General features: G+C 59.6%; 1 protein-coding gene across 15 annotated transcripts in view; it reads right to left on the bottom strand.

Moving 5' to 3' along the window:
- ADAMTSL2 (ADAMTS like 2) overlaps positions 1–13524 on the bottom strand; it is a 40503-nt gene extending 26979 nt beyond the window's left edge. The window contains exons 1-9 of one of the 15 annotated variants that reach the window (XM_035262160.3): positions 13313–13524; positions 11468–11558; positions 10723–10865; positions 9852–9927; positions 8447–8549; positions 7555–7700; positions 7298–7421; positions 3771–3851; positions 1044–1219 (exon numbers count right to left, since the gene is read on the bottom strand). In XM_035262160.3, the coding sequence (XP_035118051.2) occupies positions 1044–1219; positions 3771–3851; positions 7298–7421; positions 7555–7700; positions 8447–8549; positions 9852–9927; positions 10723–10865; positions 11468–11557 (939 nt within the window). In that variant the 5' untranslated portion in view covers position 11558; positions 13313–13524. Of the gene's footprint in view, positions 1–1043; positions 1220–3770; positions 3852–7297; positions 7422–7554; positions 7701–8446; positions 8550–9851; positions 9959–10722; positions 10866–11467; positions 11559–13312 lie in introns of all 15 variants that reach the window. The other 14 variants (XM_078331147.1, XM_078331112.1, XM_078331143.1 and 11 more) reach the window with 14 other exon arrangements.
- Between the last annotated feature and the right edge of the window lie 2757 nt (positions 13525–16281).

Genomic DNA, 16281 nt, shown 5'->3' with positions numbered 1-16281 from the left:
CACATCAGCTAAACAAAGAGCAAGCTCTGTCACCAGAAGGACCTGGGTTCAAAGCCCACTCGTGCCACTTACAGTTCCATGACTGTGCAAGTCACTCACCTGTCTGTGCCCACATTTCCTTACCTACAATGTGAGGCAATGAAACCCACCACAGTGAGATCTGGAAACTCAAACAGCTCAGGTGGGGGCGGCATGGAGGGGCTCCATCCCTGCTGTATTCCTTTGGCCTCCGAAGGCCGGCAAGCCTTGATGGGCACCAGAGCTGCCCATCTTGATGTCACCTGACTTCCGCAATATGACAAGTCCTTTACATGTTCTCGGCGCTGAGGCACCAAGCCACCAGGGGCTCCATTTCCAGATGCTAGCCATAGAATTCATGGCAAGCCGGGCATGACAGGCCCACACTCTCTCCTACCCACTGATCAAGCCCTGAGCTCCACTCCAGAAGTCCTGAGTGTCCTGGAGAGGCCATGTCAGGGGAGGGGGAGAGGCCGTGAGCACTACCTTGAGCCCTGGCACTGAGGACCTGGCACAAATACCACAGTGCCCATGGAGGGTGGAGCATGAAGCTAGGTAGGGGCAAAACCCCTCCACCATGGGCTGGGGAGGGGTCCAGCCTCATCCTTAGTGCCCCGAGCTCCCTGTGGACTTCCCAAAGAGCAGGAAACGAGATAGCACAGAACCCCTGCTGGTCCACCAGGGAAGCCAGCTGCAGTGAATGGATGGATGAATGAATGATTTCAAGAAGTGGGTGAGAGAGTGGGTGGCTGAGCAAGAAGTGAATGAGTAAATGAATTAATGAATTGATGAGTGAATGGGAGCCTGTGAATGAACCAACATCTGACTGAATGAATGAATGAGGGAGTTAGTGAAAGAACAAGTGAATGAGTAACAGTGATTGAACATGAGGCCCAAGCAGAGTGGTGAGGCTGCCGGGCGCACGCTCACAGTGGCCCTGGAGGTATCACTGGCCGGAAGCCCCACCTGTGGCCGGATTCTGGGGAAGCCGTGCCCGTGGCCCCCAAGGCCTGCGGCACACGCACCATGACATTCAGGCCCTGGTTGGTGGGCCCCTGTGCCACGATGTACTCGATTCCCGTCTCGTAGACATCCATGGGCCGCCGGTACTTGACCACTGTGCCAGCGATGTTGAAGTTCTTAGGGCTGTCCACCTTGTAGTTGCCATTGAAGAAGTAATAGCCAGCTTCGTCTGCAAGAGCTGGAAGGACAAAGCTGCCGGTCACATGGGCCCAGGGCTAGAATGGCTGGGGGAGGAGCCAGTGTCACCGGCTCAGGGAACCATCACCAGCCCTGCCCTCCATAACCCCGGCCCTAATGCCCCAGAGACAGGAAACTCCCATCATGGGCAGCCCGGCCAGAGAATGAGGAGGAGGTGCAATGAGGAGGAGGTTCCTCTCAGCCCAAAATCAACAATGAAGGACCCATCTAGACACTGAATGTGACTGGTTGGGGACCCTTTTGGTCCTGTTTTTCTGGCTGTCTTTGAAGAAGCTGAGGGGCTGTAAAGTGATGAGCTCGCACCATGACCAAGGGGCCTGGTGTGGAGCAGGACAGCCTGCAGCCTGTGGAAGGCCCACATGAGGCAGCAGGGGTCCGGCTCCGAAGCAGACCCACTGTGTGGCCCCGGGCAAGGCACTGCTTCCAGCTTCCCCACCTGGATGATGTGGAAGGGACCTCGGTGCCCCTCCCATCATCCACACAGAGTGGCACTGCTGCCCTGACCTGGCTGGCATGGGGAGTGCTGACCACCAGGCCCTTCCTGAGGACCGCCCTGAGCTGGTCAGCTTCGTCCTCTCCACGGGAGCAGAGACTTCCTGCTGCCCTTGCAGGCAGGGCTATGCTACGCTGACCCTTCACCCAGTCAGTCTGTGCGCCCAGGCCTGACTGAGGTGCTCAATCAGACCAGGACTGCCTGCTTCGGTCTCCATCTCCCTCTTCCTGAGGCCGGGTGGGTGGGCACTCCCAGGGCCTGACTCCAGCCTGATGGAAGCTCAAGATGGAAAGAAATGGCACAGGAAGCCCCACAGCCCCAGCTCCCCACCACCCCTGCAGGCCAGAAAAACCACCCGGAGTTGGTGGGGTTTCTGGGGGAGCTGCTCCTCTCTGGGGACAAGGAGGGTGAGAAGAGTCAGGGGGACTCCAGGGCTGGGGACGGAAGGAGGAGGCCAACTAGGCACTCGGGACACTCTATCTTCCAAAGGGTGTCCTTAAAGCCAGTTCCAGGAACTGGCCTGTGGGAGAATAGGAGATCAGCTTCCAAATTCCGGATGCAACATGAACAGAGGAGCCAGGGCAATTAATTTATTATCAGGCAGACGAAACAAGCAGGACGTGTCTGCTTCAAAAAACCCCTTCACATAGAAAAGCCAGAAGATAACGCAAATTCGAGTCCAAGTCCTGCGGATGGGAGCGTGCCGGGGCCTGGCTGTCTCGGCCCGGTTCCCAGGTATATGCCCAGGGTTCCATCTGCGGCTCTCATCCAAAACCTGTTTCCTGACAGTAATGACCCTCCTTCCTGCGGCTTTCCCAACACTCTGAGGCCACCCTTGGTATTCCCACGCATCTGCTTCAAGAGTGAGAGCTTTGCAGCCAGCTCAGAGAACGCAGAGTTTCCTGGCCTCTCCACTCTCCCAGCAAGCAAGCGACAAAGCACGCGGCCTGGCGAGAGGTCCAGCTCCCCGCTCGGGTCAGGGAGGAGACCCCAGGGCCCTGGGTGCTGTCTGCAGCACAGACCTACTGGGGCAGGGGCACTCAGACCCCAGGGCACATATGAAGGGCTGGCCCTGAGGCTCTGGACAGGCGACAGGAGAACCCAAGGTGGGTCCTGGCCTGAAGACCTTCAGCAAAGCCTCCTCTTCTGGTACCCCCTTAGGAGGTGGGCTTCACCCCACCAGTCCTGGCTCTCAGGAGGAGTGGAAGGCAGTGGGGGGAGTAAGCCCAGTTAGTGTCAGGTTTGGGACTGCCCCTGTGTCCAAGAACAGTGTCCCCATATAGCCTGGGTCCCCAGCCTGCCCCATGAAGGGCAGGGCAGAGCAGAGAGCAGCTCACAGGTGTCAGCACCTGCCCACTGTGGCCCAAGGGGTGCAGACACAGCACATTGTTCGGCCAATGCTCCAGCTTCACAGAGGGCCCTTCCACAATTTTCCACCAAGGGTCACTACACTCAAAATTTGCCACCAAGATAGGGCCTAACCACCCCGTCCATCATAGAAATAACTCCGGAATCCTCGGGTTAGCAGACTCCCCTCCCACGGCCCAGATTCCCAGTGGAGACTGTCTAACGGCAAGAGGATCAGCATGGGGCACCCCAAGTCGGAACCCTACCTCTGCTTCTCTGCTGTTCGTGACCTTGGACTGGCCACCTACCTCCTCCCAGTGCTAACTTGACCTTGTCACCTCCTGAGGCTCATTCCTGGAACCCCACAGGGATCTCATCTGCAGCAGCCCCCAGCTTCTGCTGGTGCTAGGCTCTCAAGTGACAGGGAGCTCACTACCCAACATCACCGCCCTCCCATGGTCCAGCAGCTCTGAGTTCAAGGTCTTCCATGAACAGAGGTAAAGCTGGCTCCTCTCTGAGCACCCCAGCCATACCCACAGAGGTAGCTCAATTCTGGCTCCTGCAGCCACGCCCACAGCACTGGCCCGTCCCTGTCCTAGAGGGAGGGATGGTTAAGTGCTCCTTCTCTGCCACGCACAATGCCACACAAGCAAAAGCTCAGTGAGTCAGCCACCAGGCATTGCACACCCACCTAGTACATCCGCAGACTTCTTCCTCTCTACAATCTGGATGTCTCGGGCACCAGCTGGGATGTGGGTCACCAGAGAGTAACCTGGAAGCAAATGGATCACAGTGAGCCCCTCCTGATTGGAAGGCACCCTTGGAGGCCCCACGCCTGCTCCAAGTTCCTGGTAGGTGAGCAGTGGCTAAGGATTGGCCCACCCCCCATACCCACTTGGGTGGCTCAGCTGAGCCCTGTCCTGTCGCAGAGGCTGACTCACCAAGCTGGGCACCTTCCCAGGCTCACCCCATCCTACAAGGCCATGGGAGGGCTCATCCGTGCCTGCCCCAGCCCCTCCTGAGGTACAGCGAAGGTCACAGGGACCTAGAACACACTGGGGGTAGTGGAGCTCAGTCCCACTCTGGCATGTGTCACCCAGGAGACCCCAGGCAACCGAGGGAGCCCCAGCCAGCATCCTGCGTGCATTGGCACTGCCATTTTAAAATCCTGTCTTCTCAACACCACGGTGATGTTCAAGGCTCACCACGCTCAAAGACGTGGGTGAGAAAGGACAAGAAGAGCCGCAGATGGAATCTCCAACTCTGCCTATGCCCTTCCTAAATGCCAGGCCCCAGGCTGGGGTCCAGATCAGGCAATGGCAGCTGGCTCAGAACCTGTCTTCAAGGCCCCCAGGCCCGTGGGAAGGCAGTCATAGAGTCCTCCCAAGGGTCTGGAGGGAAGGTGCTCAGAGAAGGAGAGCATTGCCAGCAGGTGGCTGTGGGAGGAGCCCCAGGAGAAGGAGATTTTAGTACTCCCTGGGACAGGAAAGGAGGGGCTCTCCAGGTCGGAGGTTCCTGGTGCCTGATGCCTGTTTCACTGGATCCCTCCGGGAGCGGAGGACTCTGCATCTCCCGGCCCGGGTGAGTGTCTCCTGCAGGCCAGCACCTGCCTGCCATCCCTCCCCCAACCCCACCACACCTACAGGTCCCTGGAGGCACCCTTGGATGACCTGTCCCTCACTGCCAGCAGTGCTCTGGAAAACAGCCTCTTTGGAGACATGGGGTAACAGGAGCTGTGACTTGTAGCACTGGTTAATTTCCGTGCGTAAACACCCCTACTGTGGCCAATTTCAAGCTACTGTAACTGGGCAGCTTAACTTCAAAATGTGCTTTAAAACTATTTTTTCCTTTCTCTTGGGTTTCAAGACAAGTTTGAAGCAAGCGGCCAACACTGTGTTTGTTTACATTACAACGTGATGTCACTGGGCGTGCCACTGGGAAGAGAGGCTACAGAACACCCGTATATGGTGTTTTTGCCACATAGATAAAATAGTTACACACTCTGAGAGATCGAGGCAGGAGGATCACCTGAGGTCAGGAGTTCAAGACCAGCCTGGACAACATGGTAAAACCCCATCTCTACTAAAAATACAAAAAAAAAAGAATTAGCCAGGCATGGTGGCAGGCGCCTGTAATCCCTGCTACTTGGGAGGCTGAGGCAGGAGAATTGCTGGAACCCAGGAGGCCAAGGTTGCAGAAAGCCAAGATTACACCATTGCACTCCAGCCTGGGCAACAACAACAAAACTCTGTCTCAAAAAAAAAAAAGTTATAGACGTCAAAGGATTAGGAAATGGTGACTTTGCTTTAAACATAATGTATTTAAATATAGGCTGTTGTACTTTAATTTTCAAATTAGCAAGTAGCTCACAGGATTCCTGAGAATTTGATGCCCCATCCCATCCCACGGCCCCCAGATGGGTACCAGGCATGGCTGGTTGGGGGAAGGAGTGTGGCTCAGCTGAGAGGACTGCAGGCCAGAAGCAGGCTCCCAGGTTCACCCCCAGTTCTACCTCTCATGGCTGTGTGACCTGAGACGAGTTATTTAACCTCTCTTTGCCTGTCTCTGCACATTTCAGCAACAGGAATAGTGCCAGCCACGTAAAGCTGTTGCCAGGCACGAATGCGTTACCTTGTGAGCACACAGAATTAGGGGGATCGTCGGCACATCAGCCCCAGGGCCCAGGCTGAGTCCCATGAGGATGGGGCCCCATCTCTCAGGCTCACTGTGTACATGGTGCCTGACACACAGCAGGTGCCCTACGAGACATGTGCTACCTGAATACCTGCTCTCCATCTGCGTGCCCTGGGTCCAGCAGGAGGCTGTGGGAGCAGGTTTGTGGAAGGAAGGGAGGAAAATCAGAAGCCTTCGCTTCACGCCTCCTGTAGCAAGGCCTCCAAAGGAAAGGCCTCTGCCCACCTCGCCCTGTTGGACACCCAGCACGCATTATTCATGCCCCTGCCTGGCAGCTCTGCCCCAACCCTACCCCTTGTTAGTCCGGCATGCTGGTCCCTAGGTGGCATGTCCAAGCCCCACCCTCTCCAGTGCACTCCCACTGGCACCTCCTGGAGCCGACACACACATGCCACAGTTACCCCTCACGTGGCAGGTTGAGGCCGTTCCCTCCACCTTCAGGCCACAGCCGGGTCCTCCATGGCCCTAACAGGCCTGGTTCTCCTCCAGACTCAGCTGGCCTCACTGAGACCTTGGCAGATTATTCCCACTCTGGGCCTTGTTCCCCATCTGCTAAGTGGGTCTGAAGCTGCCCTGCCTTCCTCGGTCTGGAAGTTGCAATAACCCGGTTCCATTCCTTCAGCATTTCTTCAGAACCAGAAGTGTGTTCAGTTGAACACCAAGCATTTTGAGTGACATCCCTCCAAAAGTAGAAAGTGCTGTCCCATGCCAGATACCCACCCCCATGAGGGCTGGGCAAGAGCTGGACACGAATGTCAGACCAAATGCCCGCAGCTTAGGAAAGGGACAGGTGCTGTCCAAGGGAAGGAAGGGATCTGGGCTGGGTCAGTGTGGAGCTGACAGGGAGCCTCTGAAACTCAGGCCCCAGAATCCAACAACCCAGAGTCAAATCTCATATCCAAGTGGAGAATGGGTCTCGGGCATCAGTTTCGCCCTTTTTAAAGTGTGGTATTAGCCGGGCATGGTGGCTCATGCATATAGTCCCAACACTTTGGGAGATGGAGGTGGGTGGGTTGCTTGAGGTCAGGAGTTCGAGACCAGCCTGGCCAACATGGAGACCCTCCATCTCCACTGAAAATACAAAAATTAGCTGAGCATGGTGGCACATGCCTGTAGTTCCAGCTATTCAGGAGGCTGAGGAACAAGAATCTCTTGAACCTGGGAGGCAGAGGTTGCAAAGAGCCCAGATCGAGCCACTGCACTCTAGTCTGGGCAACAGAGCAAGACTCTGTCTCAAAAAAAAAAAAAGTGTGGTGTTAACACCTCCCTGCAGGTGGTCTCAAAGGGCAAATGTAACCCTAAGCCAAGTGCCTACCTGCACCCAGAAGGTCCTCTACAAAAAGCTGCCCATTCTTGCAAGCCAGTGGAGGCCCACAATCACCAGGCCAGCTTGCCTGGGCCTGGATGCAGTATCAGGTGGCCCTAGAGGGGAAGGATTTGCCCAGTGGTACCCAGGAGGATGCAGGCAGGACCCCCGATTCCCAGGTTCCTCTGCCTGGACTCCAGGGCGCGCTGCGGCCTTACCGAGGTGGGCATTCCCCTTGCGATAGTTGCCTGTCACGTGGGTGCAGCTGCTACCGTCCCCCTGGCAGACGCCGCACTTGTCCAGCGTGTGGGTGGAGAAAAGCACCCCGTCACAGCCGATGGGCTGCAGGAAAGGAGAAGGAGAGGGCTGCTGGGAGGGCGCTGTGGCCAGGCCCGGGGCCGCCACTGCCTCCCACGGGCGGGCGGGCAGGCGGCGCAGTGAGACCGGTGGTACTTTTGCTACAACGTTTAACAACCTCACATTTTCCAGACACGCAAACCCCTCGCAGGTCGGTGAGCTTGCAGGAGGTGCCGTCGCGGGCGGGGACCATGAGCTGCCGCTGGCCATCCACGGTGGTGCAGTGCAGGTCACACGGCTTGCTGGAGATGTGGACATAGTCATCTGGTGGGGAGACAAGGCAGAAGGTCTCAAGTGGGCTGCAAGCTGGGATTCAGGGGACTTCCTTTTCCTCCCTCTGAGACAGCTCCCATTGCACAGATGGGACAACTCAGGCCTGGAGAACAGAAGGGACCTGCCCCCATCTCAGTGGCAGAAATTGATGGGTTGTTGGGCTCAGCCCAGACACTGTGAGCTCCAGTTTCTGCCTCCTTGTGAGTGGGGAGCAGGGCTTGAAACCCAAGCTGGGGTTCTCCCTCTGCAGGTCTGAGCCAACTCAACACCCCGTGCTGCTGGCCCTGGGCACCCCAGCCTTAGCCCTTGCTGGGTGAGCAGGAGAAGGATGATCCCAGCATCTACACCGTTGCCTGAACTACTTGCTTCCCGTGGGACTATGTGGGCAGTCCCCACGTGGGACCGTCTAGGCTGGTTCCTGTCAGTGCCCAGGAGGCAGTAAATGGGAGAGTCACCATTGCCCTCAGAGGTCAGGCCTGCAGGGAACTCAGCCCCATGACCTGTCCTGAACCCTGGCCTAGGGGTCTATCCCCTCCCCCGTTGATGTCATGGGTCACGGGGGAGGGGATAGACCCCTAGGCCAGGGTTCAGGAGACCCAGGTTCATTCCTGGCTCTTTGTCTGACCACCTCCATTTCCCCACCTGCCCACCCGCCAAGTTTGGTCCCAGGTACTGAAAGGGCTACCCCCAAAGCTCAGTCAGCTCCCTGCAAGGTGGGTCCCCAGGGCGGCAGGTACCCGGGTACAAAGGCTTCCACTGGTGCGTCCGCCCGTTGTACACGTGGGAGTTGAAGGAGACGCACTGCTCCTCACGGAAGCTCCTCCCGTCCGGCGGACACTCCTGGGAATCGAGGGGACAGGGAGGCTCCAGGAGGAACTCGGCCCGACAAAGGCATTTTTGTCCAGGCTAAGCAGGAAGTAGCTGCAGCCAGGACAGCCGTGCAGGGCCCAGGGCCTATGGAGTGGCCTCTCATGCGCCTGCCTGGTGCTCCCACACACTCCGGAGGGAGCAAGGACTCAGGCAAGGGCAGCTCCGCCCCCGACGCCAGCCCTCCTCCGGCCCTAGACACAGCTCTCCCGTTCCCCACCATGCCTTCTCCCAGCGTTGCAGTGGAGGGGACATGATCCCACTATGGCTGGCATGGGTGCTCCCCTCCACCCCATCCTCAGCAGGCCCTGACCATGTATCCACCATGCCAGAACAGGGCCTGGCACATGGCCTGTGGCCATGCACACCGCCTGAATCAGGAAGATCGTGGCTTCATAAAGAGGAACCCAGTGTGCAGACAACAGACAGTTCCTGGGGGACCCAGCTTAGTCGTACTGGGGCCAGAGCTCAAACCTGGGTCCCTCTCATGCCAGAGCTCATAAGTGCCCCTCCCCCAACCCTTGGCTGCACCGCTCTAGGAGGGCACCTGACCAGGTGATGCCAACACAGAAGCTGTGGTCACCTGCCTCCCTCGAGCCCCTCACTCCCGGCACGTGCGCACACGCCCCCAGAGACCCCCAGCCTCTCTGCCTTCCCTGCCCAGGCAAGCCACACGAACCAGCCTGGCAGCTCCAGATCCCAGCTTGGCATGCTCCAGCCTCATGCCCTGCGGTCCTTGGAAAGGTGTTCAGGTTCCAACTGCCCAGGACCCCACTGAGAGATGCCCCCGAGGCCTGATCAGAGTCAGCACCTCCTCCCCAGTCTCAGCCAGCCACCCACGGAAGCTGATGGGGGCTGGAGCAGAAGTGCTCCAAGAGCAGCCCAGGGGACTGTTTCACGGGACTGGGAGGCCTGGCAACTGCTCAGCCTCCCTGTGGGTGCCAGGCACACAGATGTTGTGAGTAAAGTGGGACTGCCAGCAGAGGCCCCAAACCTGGAGGCTGCGCTTGAAGCTCCCGGAGCAGAGCAAGGCATCTACCCCAACACTGCTGAGCAGGCGTGCGCACGGGGACAGTGGTCTGGACCGAGGATGGCTCTGTCCTAGCCCAGGTTCCCCTCAGCCTTCTCTTCAACCCTGCCCCTGGGCTCTCCTGGAAGGGCAGACCCAGAACAGAACGCCCAGGAGGCCCAGGGGCCACCGGAAGAACCCCTAAAACCTGCATGATGACGGGGAGGAGAGCCAGCCATGGTGCCCCTGCCCGTGCCAGGCCTCACCTGCACTCTGCAGAGCTGGTACCGCTTGGACGTGCCCATGCAGGTCCTGTTCCCGGGGCCCGGGATGGACTTCCTCCTGGCAGGAAGATGCAGGCTCAGAGTGAGGGCTGCAGAAGAGTTTCAGGAATGCCATCTGGGCTGGCCGCACAGCCACTGGGGTCCAGAATCTCCCAATTCCCGTGACCCAGAGGGCTCCTTCCTCCCTATGCAACTCCAACCCCGGACACACACCAGCGCCTAGGGGGAGTGAGATGCAATTCACTTCCACAACAGCACCACACAGCACAGGGGCTCAGTACACAGAATTGAAACAACTGCAATGCTGTGTGCCAGTCTGGGCCTGGGTGCACAAACATGTTCTGTGTTTTCAGAAGTATGAGGTGGGCCCAGCATACTCTCTATGCCATGGATAAGAAAATTGATGCTCAGAGAGGTTAAGTGACTTGCCCAAGGTCACACAGCAAGGGAGTCACATAGGCCAGATTGGAACTGGGTCTGTCTGGCAGCGGAGGCTTTCACTGCAGGGCCTGTGCTTCTCCAGGGACTCCCTGGCGTTCTCTGAAGACCTCACTCAGGTCTTCAGAAGAGAAGGCAAGGTGGGTCTCCTCTCTAGGACAGACCAGTAGAAACAGCTCCCGCCCTCTCATGAAGGGGCTTCCCGCATGCCCTGAAGCGTGAAGGACCCCAGGGCCAGTGCCAGGATCCATCCATACCCACGCCCAGCAGAGGCTGATGCGGAGACCCAGCTTGCTGTTCCCAACCCGAGAGCACTCCCAGGTGAGATGCCACCAGGCTGAAGGGTGGCTACCCTCTCCTGCCCACTGCCCCACCCTCATGCCAGCCCCTGGGGGCCACATGCCCGACCTCGCACCTCTGCTGCAGGCAGTGCCGCTCCTGGGATGTCACCCCGCCCCCGCAGCTGCGGGAGCACGCCGTCCACTTTGTCCACTCCCCCCACCAGAAGGCCATGGCGTCGGCGCCCCCCTCCAGGCTATTGAATGTCGGGCTGTTGTCCTGGGTGAGAGGCCCCCCAAGACAGTAGAAGGCTCGAGTGCCCAGCAGGGCCAGCCTGCCCCCCACCCCATGCCCCAAGGTATCACCAGCGGGACCAGAGGACACAGCCCCTTGGCTGGGGCCCCCGCAGAGTCACTCTGCAGCCTGGGTTCAGATCTCCTGGGTGGCATTGGAGGGAACTCCCAAGGAACCATGGGCCACAGGTCCTCCCGGACCTTAAGGCCCAGGATGGCCTGGGGACTTGGCCAGCTCCTGGGGCCACACCTAACTGCCCTTACTTTCTCTGGGCCCACTGAGTTCTGCAGGACACAGCCCACCAGCCATGCTGGGGCCTTTGCTTGGAAGGGAAGCACTCAGCCCCCTCTGCCCTCTCCTGCCAAATTGCCAGGGGCTCCAGAGTAGCCAGGGCCCCCAGAGTAGCCAGGGCCCAGTTCAGAGCTGGTCTGACTGGCTCTGGGAACAAGGTCCTGGGAGCCAAGAGGGGCTCTGGGACCCAGGGCACGAGCCCACACAGCCCCCTCCAAGCCAGCCCATCTGGGAGTGACCACAGCACCTGGGAAGGGGATTGGCATGGGGCCCTCAGACCACAACGCCGCACTCACCGTGGCCCCGCTTGACTTTGCATCCCTAGCCACAACCACCAGAACCAGCAGGGACCAGGCCCAGCAGGGACATTGCCGTCTGCCATCCATCCTAGGAAGCAAGGCCACTGTCACTACCAGGCCAGCTCTGTTTCTCTTCCAGATGACCAGGGTATGCTTTGGGGAGAGCCCTCAGGGCCCAGTCAGTGCCCAGGCCTCAGAGGTATCTGGGACTAGTTGGTTGTGGCTGCCTGGCAGACCCTGGGGGAAGGATGAACCCCCCCCCCCGCCCCAGTCTAGGCTTAACAAAGAGCTTGATGAATGATTAGCAATGCCTGCTGCAGGCAAGACACCCAGCGGTGCTGTGCGTGCTAAGCCTGTGCCACCCCTGATCCAAGGGGGTGCAGGGAAGCATGCCATGCGTTGCCTCGAGTCCTCCAACCCCTGGAGAAAGGCTGTGGAGACAGCCAGCCTCTGCTGAGAGGCTGGGGGCCCACGTGTGGGGAAAGGCTGCAGTTCGAAGGGACGGGCCTGGGTTCAGTCCAGCACCGTGGCTGGAGCACCTTGGGATTTTGACCTGCTCAGCCCGTGCTGGCCTTGTAGGAGGATGCCACTGGCTGCTGAGGGTGAGTACATGGGGATAAGCTTGGCCAGGTCCCAGGGGAACCTGCAGCCTCCACAGTCAGCATCCAGCAACAGCCAGCACTCAGGTGAGGTAGAACCCAGGTACTTATGCCACCTCCCCACCCCCTGGAGAGAAGATGGAATTGGGGGAGGGGTGGGGTGGGAGGAGGTGCAGTTTGTGCCTGAATGTCAGCAGTCCAGGGCCACATGGCTGACCTCCCTCCCAACAGCCAGCACCCCTGGCTCAAAACACCTGCCAGGTGTTTTGTCCAAATCAAGTCCAATGGAAAGACTGTCCAGCTTCTGGGCCCTCAGCCCTCACCACCCCCTCCTCAGTGCCGACCCTGCCCTGAGGGTCGGGAAGGGAAGAAGGAAGAACAGATCCGCCATGGCCTCTGTCCAGGGCTTGCTCAGGTGCTGAGTGTCACTTGACAGCAAGTTAAAGAAGGGATTTCAGAAACCATGCAGCCTGCACCCATAACCTGGAGCCCAGAGAGGGGACCCAATGTGCTCAAAGCCTCACAGTAGTGTAGCACACTAGCAAACTTGGGGACTCCACTCCATGCCCAGCTAATTCCAGGAGAAGAAGGCAGAGGTCACCCCTCACCCCTGCCAGCCCAGAGGCCGGCTCCAGCTCTGCCCCTCCCTCCTCAGCAGCCTCGAGCTTCCTTGCAGGCCCGGCACCTGCAGATTTCCAGCGGTTACTCCTAGGATACCATTGCAACTCAGACAACATGGCCGTGCACCCTGGAGTTTGACACCCTGCCCCTGCTGCCTGCCCCCACCTACCTCCCCTGCAGACCTCCAGCTGCACCCCCAGACTCACACCCGCAGGAGCCCCCTCCACGGTGCCATTGGCTAAAGGGTGCCCCAGCCTCTGCCTGCCGGCTGAAGACAGGTGCCAGCCGGCCTCACACTTGCTTTTCATTAAGGCTTCCAGACACTGCTGGCTTCAGGCCAGACCTCGCTTACGGGGATCCATCCCCTCCCTGGGCTCCAAAAGCAGTGGCTGGCGGCAGCAGAGAGGTCTGTGGTGCACACAGAGCTTCAGGCGCACAAGGCTAGGTGCTGAGAGGCCACCCTGCCCATGCCCTGCGGGCCGGACCCCTCCCCACAAGCCTCCCCACATTATGTAACCACTCCAGAGGGCACGGGGTGCTCCCACCCCCCAGCCCCAGTCTGAGCAGTGGGCTGGCCTGGTGGGGGCTACAACGTGAAGGGGACAGGGACAAGGTGGCCTACCTGGTCTGGGGTCAGCAGGTTGTCCTCCCAGAGAAAGAGGCAAGAGCTTCGGAGGGCAGGCGGCACCAGGTGCGCTGTACGCGTGGGGGCGGCCTGAGTGCAGAGGCTGCGGCCGGCCTCCTCTCCCCTTCCCCTCCTCCCCTGCACCGCCTCCCTCTCCCACTTCAAAGAGCATCCAAGAGAGGGGGTTCCCGGGAGGGGCGCAGCCCAGTGGCGGCTCTGCGCTGGCGGCCGCCTTTATAGCTGTCAGGCAGACGGGGAGGAACTCACACTTCCCACCAGGCCGCTCCCCCGCCCGCGCCGGCCGGCCTGGCGCACACTTTAACCCGCTCTGCGCCTCTGGAGCCCGGCCAGGCCAGCCCAGCTGCCTGTTGGCTGCTGCCGGAGGCGGCGGCCCAGGAGCAGCGAGCAGGGAGGCCGCCTTCCCCAGTCCAGAACCGGGGACTACATGTTGGGTGTCCAGACGGACCAGCCGCTGGCCTGAGGTTACCGGGGAGGCTGGTGGTGGCACAGCCCCAGCCCCGCCTTTCCAACTTCTGCCTGGGGCTCCTGAGAATGGGGTCAGGGATGTATGAGGCGTCCAGTCTGACGGCTCCATTGTACCGAGGGAAAGGCTAAACTTCTAGGACAACAGTGTCCCAGGTCACCAGCCTCAGAAAGTCCCTAAGACCCAGGGGCCTAAGCAAGTGAAGATACCAAGGGAGACCCAGCAAGAATGAGCCAAGGGCTCCAGGGAGGAGACAGAGGTGAGACGTGCCCATGGCCTGCTGACCAGATGGCTAGAGAGCCAGGGCCAGTGCAGAGAGGCGCAGGGACTCTGCAGATGTCCAGCACCAGCTTGGCAGCCGCAGACAAACCATGCCTGGAGCTCAAGCCTCTGTTCCCGCTGAGTCAGGGCACAGAGTGGAGTGAGAGTGGGCAGAGCATGGAGTCCCCCTGGGAAACCCCTGAGGGCCCCATACTTTCTGAGACTGTCCTAAAGCAAGGCTGAGCGCCCAGCCTCTGCAAACAGCCTCTCCGGAGCCCATCGTCTGCAAACAGAAGCACCTCTAAAACGGGGAGGAGGAGGAAGCCAGGGCAACGCTCCGTCAGGTCATCTGTACTTTTCATCCAAGCCCCTGCCACCATGCAGCCGATGTCCTGGGTCCACAGTGGTGCCTGGAAGACCCTTCTCCTTCCCTCTGTCCTCCCCACTGGAAGAAACTGTTGGGAGTTCGTTCGGCTGCCTTCTTGAGAAAGTTCTGCCCTGAGTCTGACCGCCCACCAGAAAGGCTGGGAAGGAAAGCCACCAGTAATAGTAGTGAAAACACTAACACCCTCTGCCCTCTGTCCAGCTTGTCCTGCAGGCCCAGAGCTGTGAGGCCAGCATCCATCTTTGTTATCTGCATTTCACAGGTAGCAGAACTGAGGTTCGGGGGCTGAGTCACCCCTCCAACAGGCAAAGCTAGGATGCCAGCGCCCCTGTGTGTTGGGTCCTCTCCATCTCCCGGGTTCTTTACATTCCTCTCCCCAGGACCCGAAAGCAGGCAGGTCTTACTCATCTTGTTTTCCCGCTGGGGCTGCTGAGATGTGTGGTGGCTGCTGGTGGTGACAGGGCCACCTTTGGTGTGGAACCAGGACCAGCCCTAACCCTAACCCAGGCCCACACTGCCCCCTGAGGTCGCTGTGCTGAAGCACAGATGTGGTGGCACCTGTTACCCAGCACGCACACACAGGTACATACACACACAGTTCCTCTCACATGACCGGATCACACTCACTCTGGAGCCTCTGCCATCCCACTTCTCTCTCCTCTGGTGACCACCAGGCCTTGCACCCCTTGGCACAGTTCCCATGCTCTCCTGGTATTGGTGGCCTCACATCCGGCCAGCGCCAGGGTGACTAACGGTTTCCCTTGGGAGGGACCCCACAGCCAACCAACACAAACACCCCCAGTGTCTTCTCTTGGCTCAGCAGGACAGCACAGGCTGCAGGCTGGGCACCTGGGAGACGGGCCTGTGGGGCCAGCCACTCCCTTGCTCTGTGACCTCCTGCAGGCGTGTGTTCTTCTAGGCCCCGGCTCCCCTGGCCGGCCACACCTCCACACCGTCCCTACCCCCATCCCCAGAACCCCCAGACTCCAGGCCCAAGGGAGCCGTGGCTGCTGCCTGCGCCACGGTGGCGGGGCGGTTCAGAGGGAGACACCAGCAGCCAGGAAAGGCATTTGGGGGTCCTGAAGACCCGTAGGCATTTGGAAGGGGGGGGAAATGGAGAATAAGCACAGGAGGGAGCCTCTCCCTGAGGCCTCTGTGCTGAATGCATGGGCCCCACAGGCAAGGCAGTCAGGGTGGAACCCTGGGCAGGAGAGGGCACCTCCTGTCAGGAGCCCTTAGTGGCCTCTGAGCCTCTGTGTCCTCATGAAATCATGCAGGATCCTGGCCAGGGTTAGGGAGCAGAAACTCGAGGTACCTGAGGAGCCACTGGGCCAGCTGTACAGATTCGCTGCCAGGACAATGGCACGGGGCCTCATGCTCAGGAGGGGGCCTGCACCCGGGGCTCAGTTCACCTGCTCAGTCACAGAGAAGCGACGGCTCCAGGACCTCTCCAACTCCTGCCCGGCCCCCTCTCGGAAGCCCTTCCTTTGCACACATCCCAACATTCCCAGCTCCCCCAGGTGCTCCTGTGAGGCCACCTCTCCCGGGAAGCCCCCTGGTGCCCCAGCACTTTATTTCAATTCTCAAGTTAGGCTGGAACTGTCTCCCTCAAGCGGCACCCGGGACCCACAGAGCAGGGGCTGTGTCCTCTGCATCTCCTGACACCTGGCATATGGCAGGTGATCTGGCAGCTCCTGATGCCAGGGGCTCCTCGCCCCTTCCGGAGTGCCTTGAGGTGAGTCCTCCACTCTCCAGGGTCCCTCTTTGGCCTGCAAATTCCTGGCCTCCCAGGGTGTCCCCCATGTAGGATGGTCTCAGCCCACACCCACCAGCACT

The sequence above is a fragment of the Callithrix jacchus genome, chromosome 1 (assembly GCF_049354715.1).
Source record: "Callithrix jacchus isolate 240 chromosome 1, calJac240_pri, whole genome shotgun sequence".
NCBI lineage: Eukaryota > Metazoa > Chordata > Mammalia > Primates > Cebidae > Callithrix > Callithrix jacchus.
Note: the sequence above shows the minus strand (reverse complement) of the source record. Positions and strands in the feature narration are given on the sequence as shown.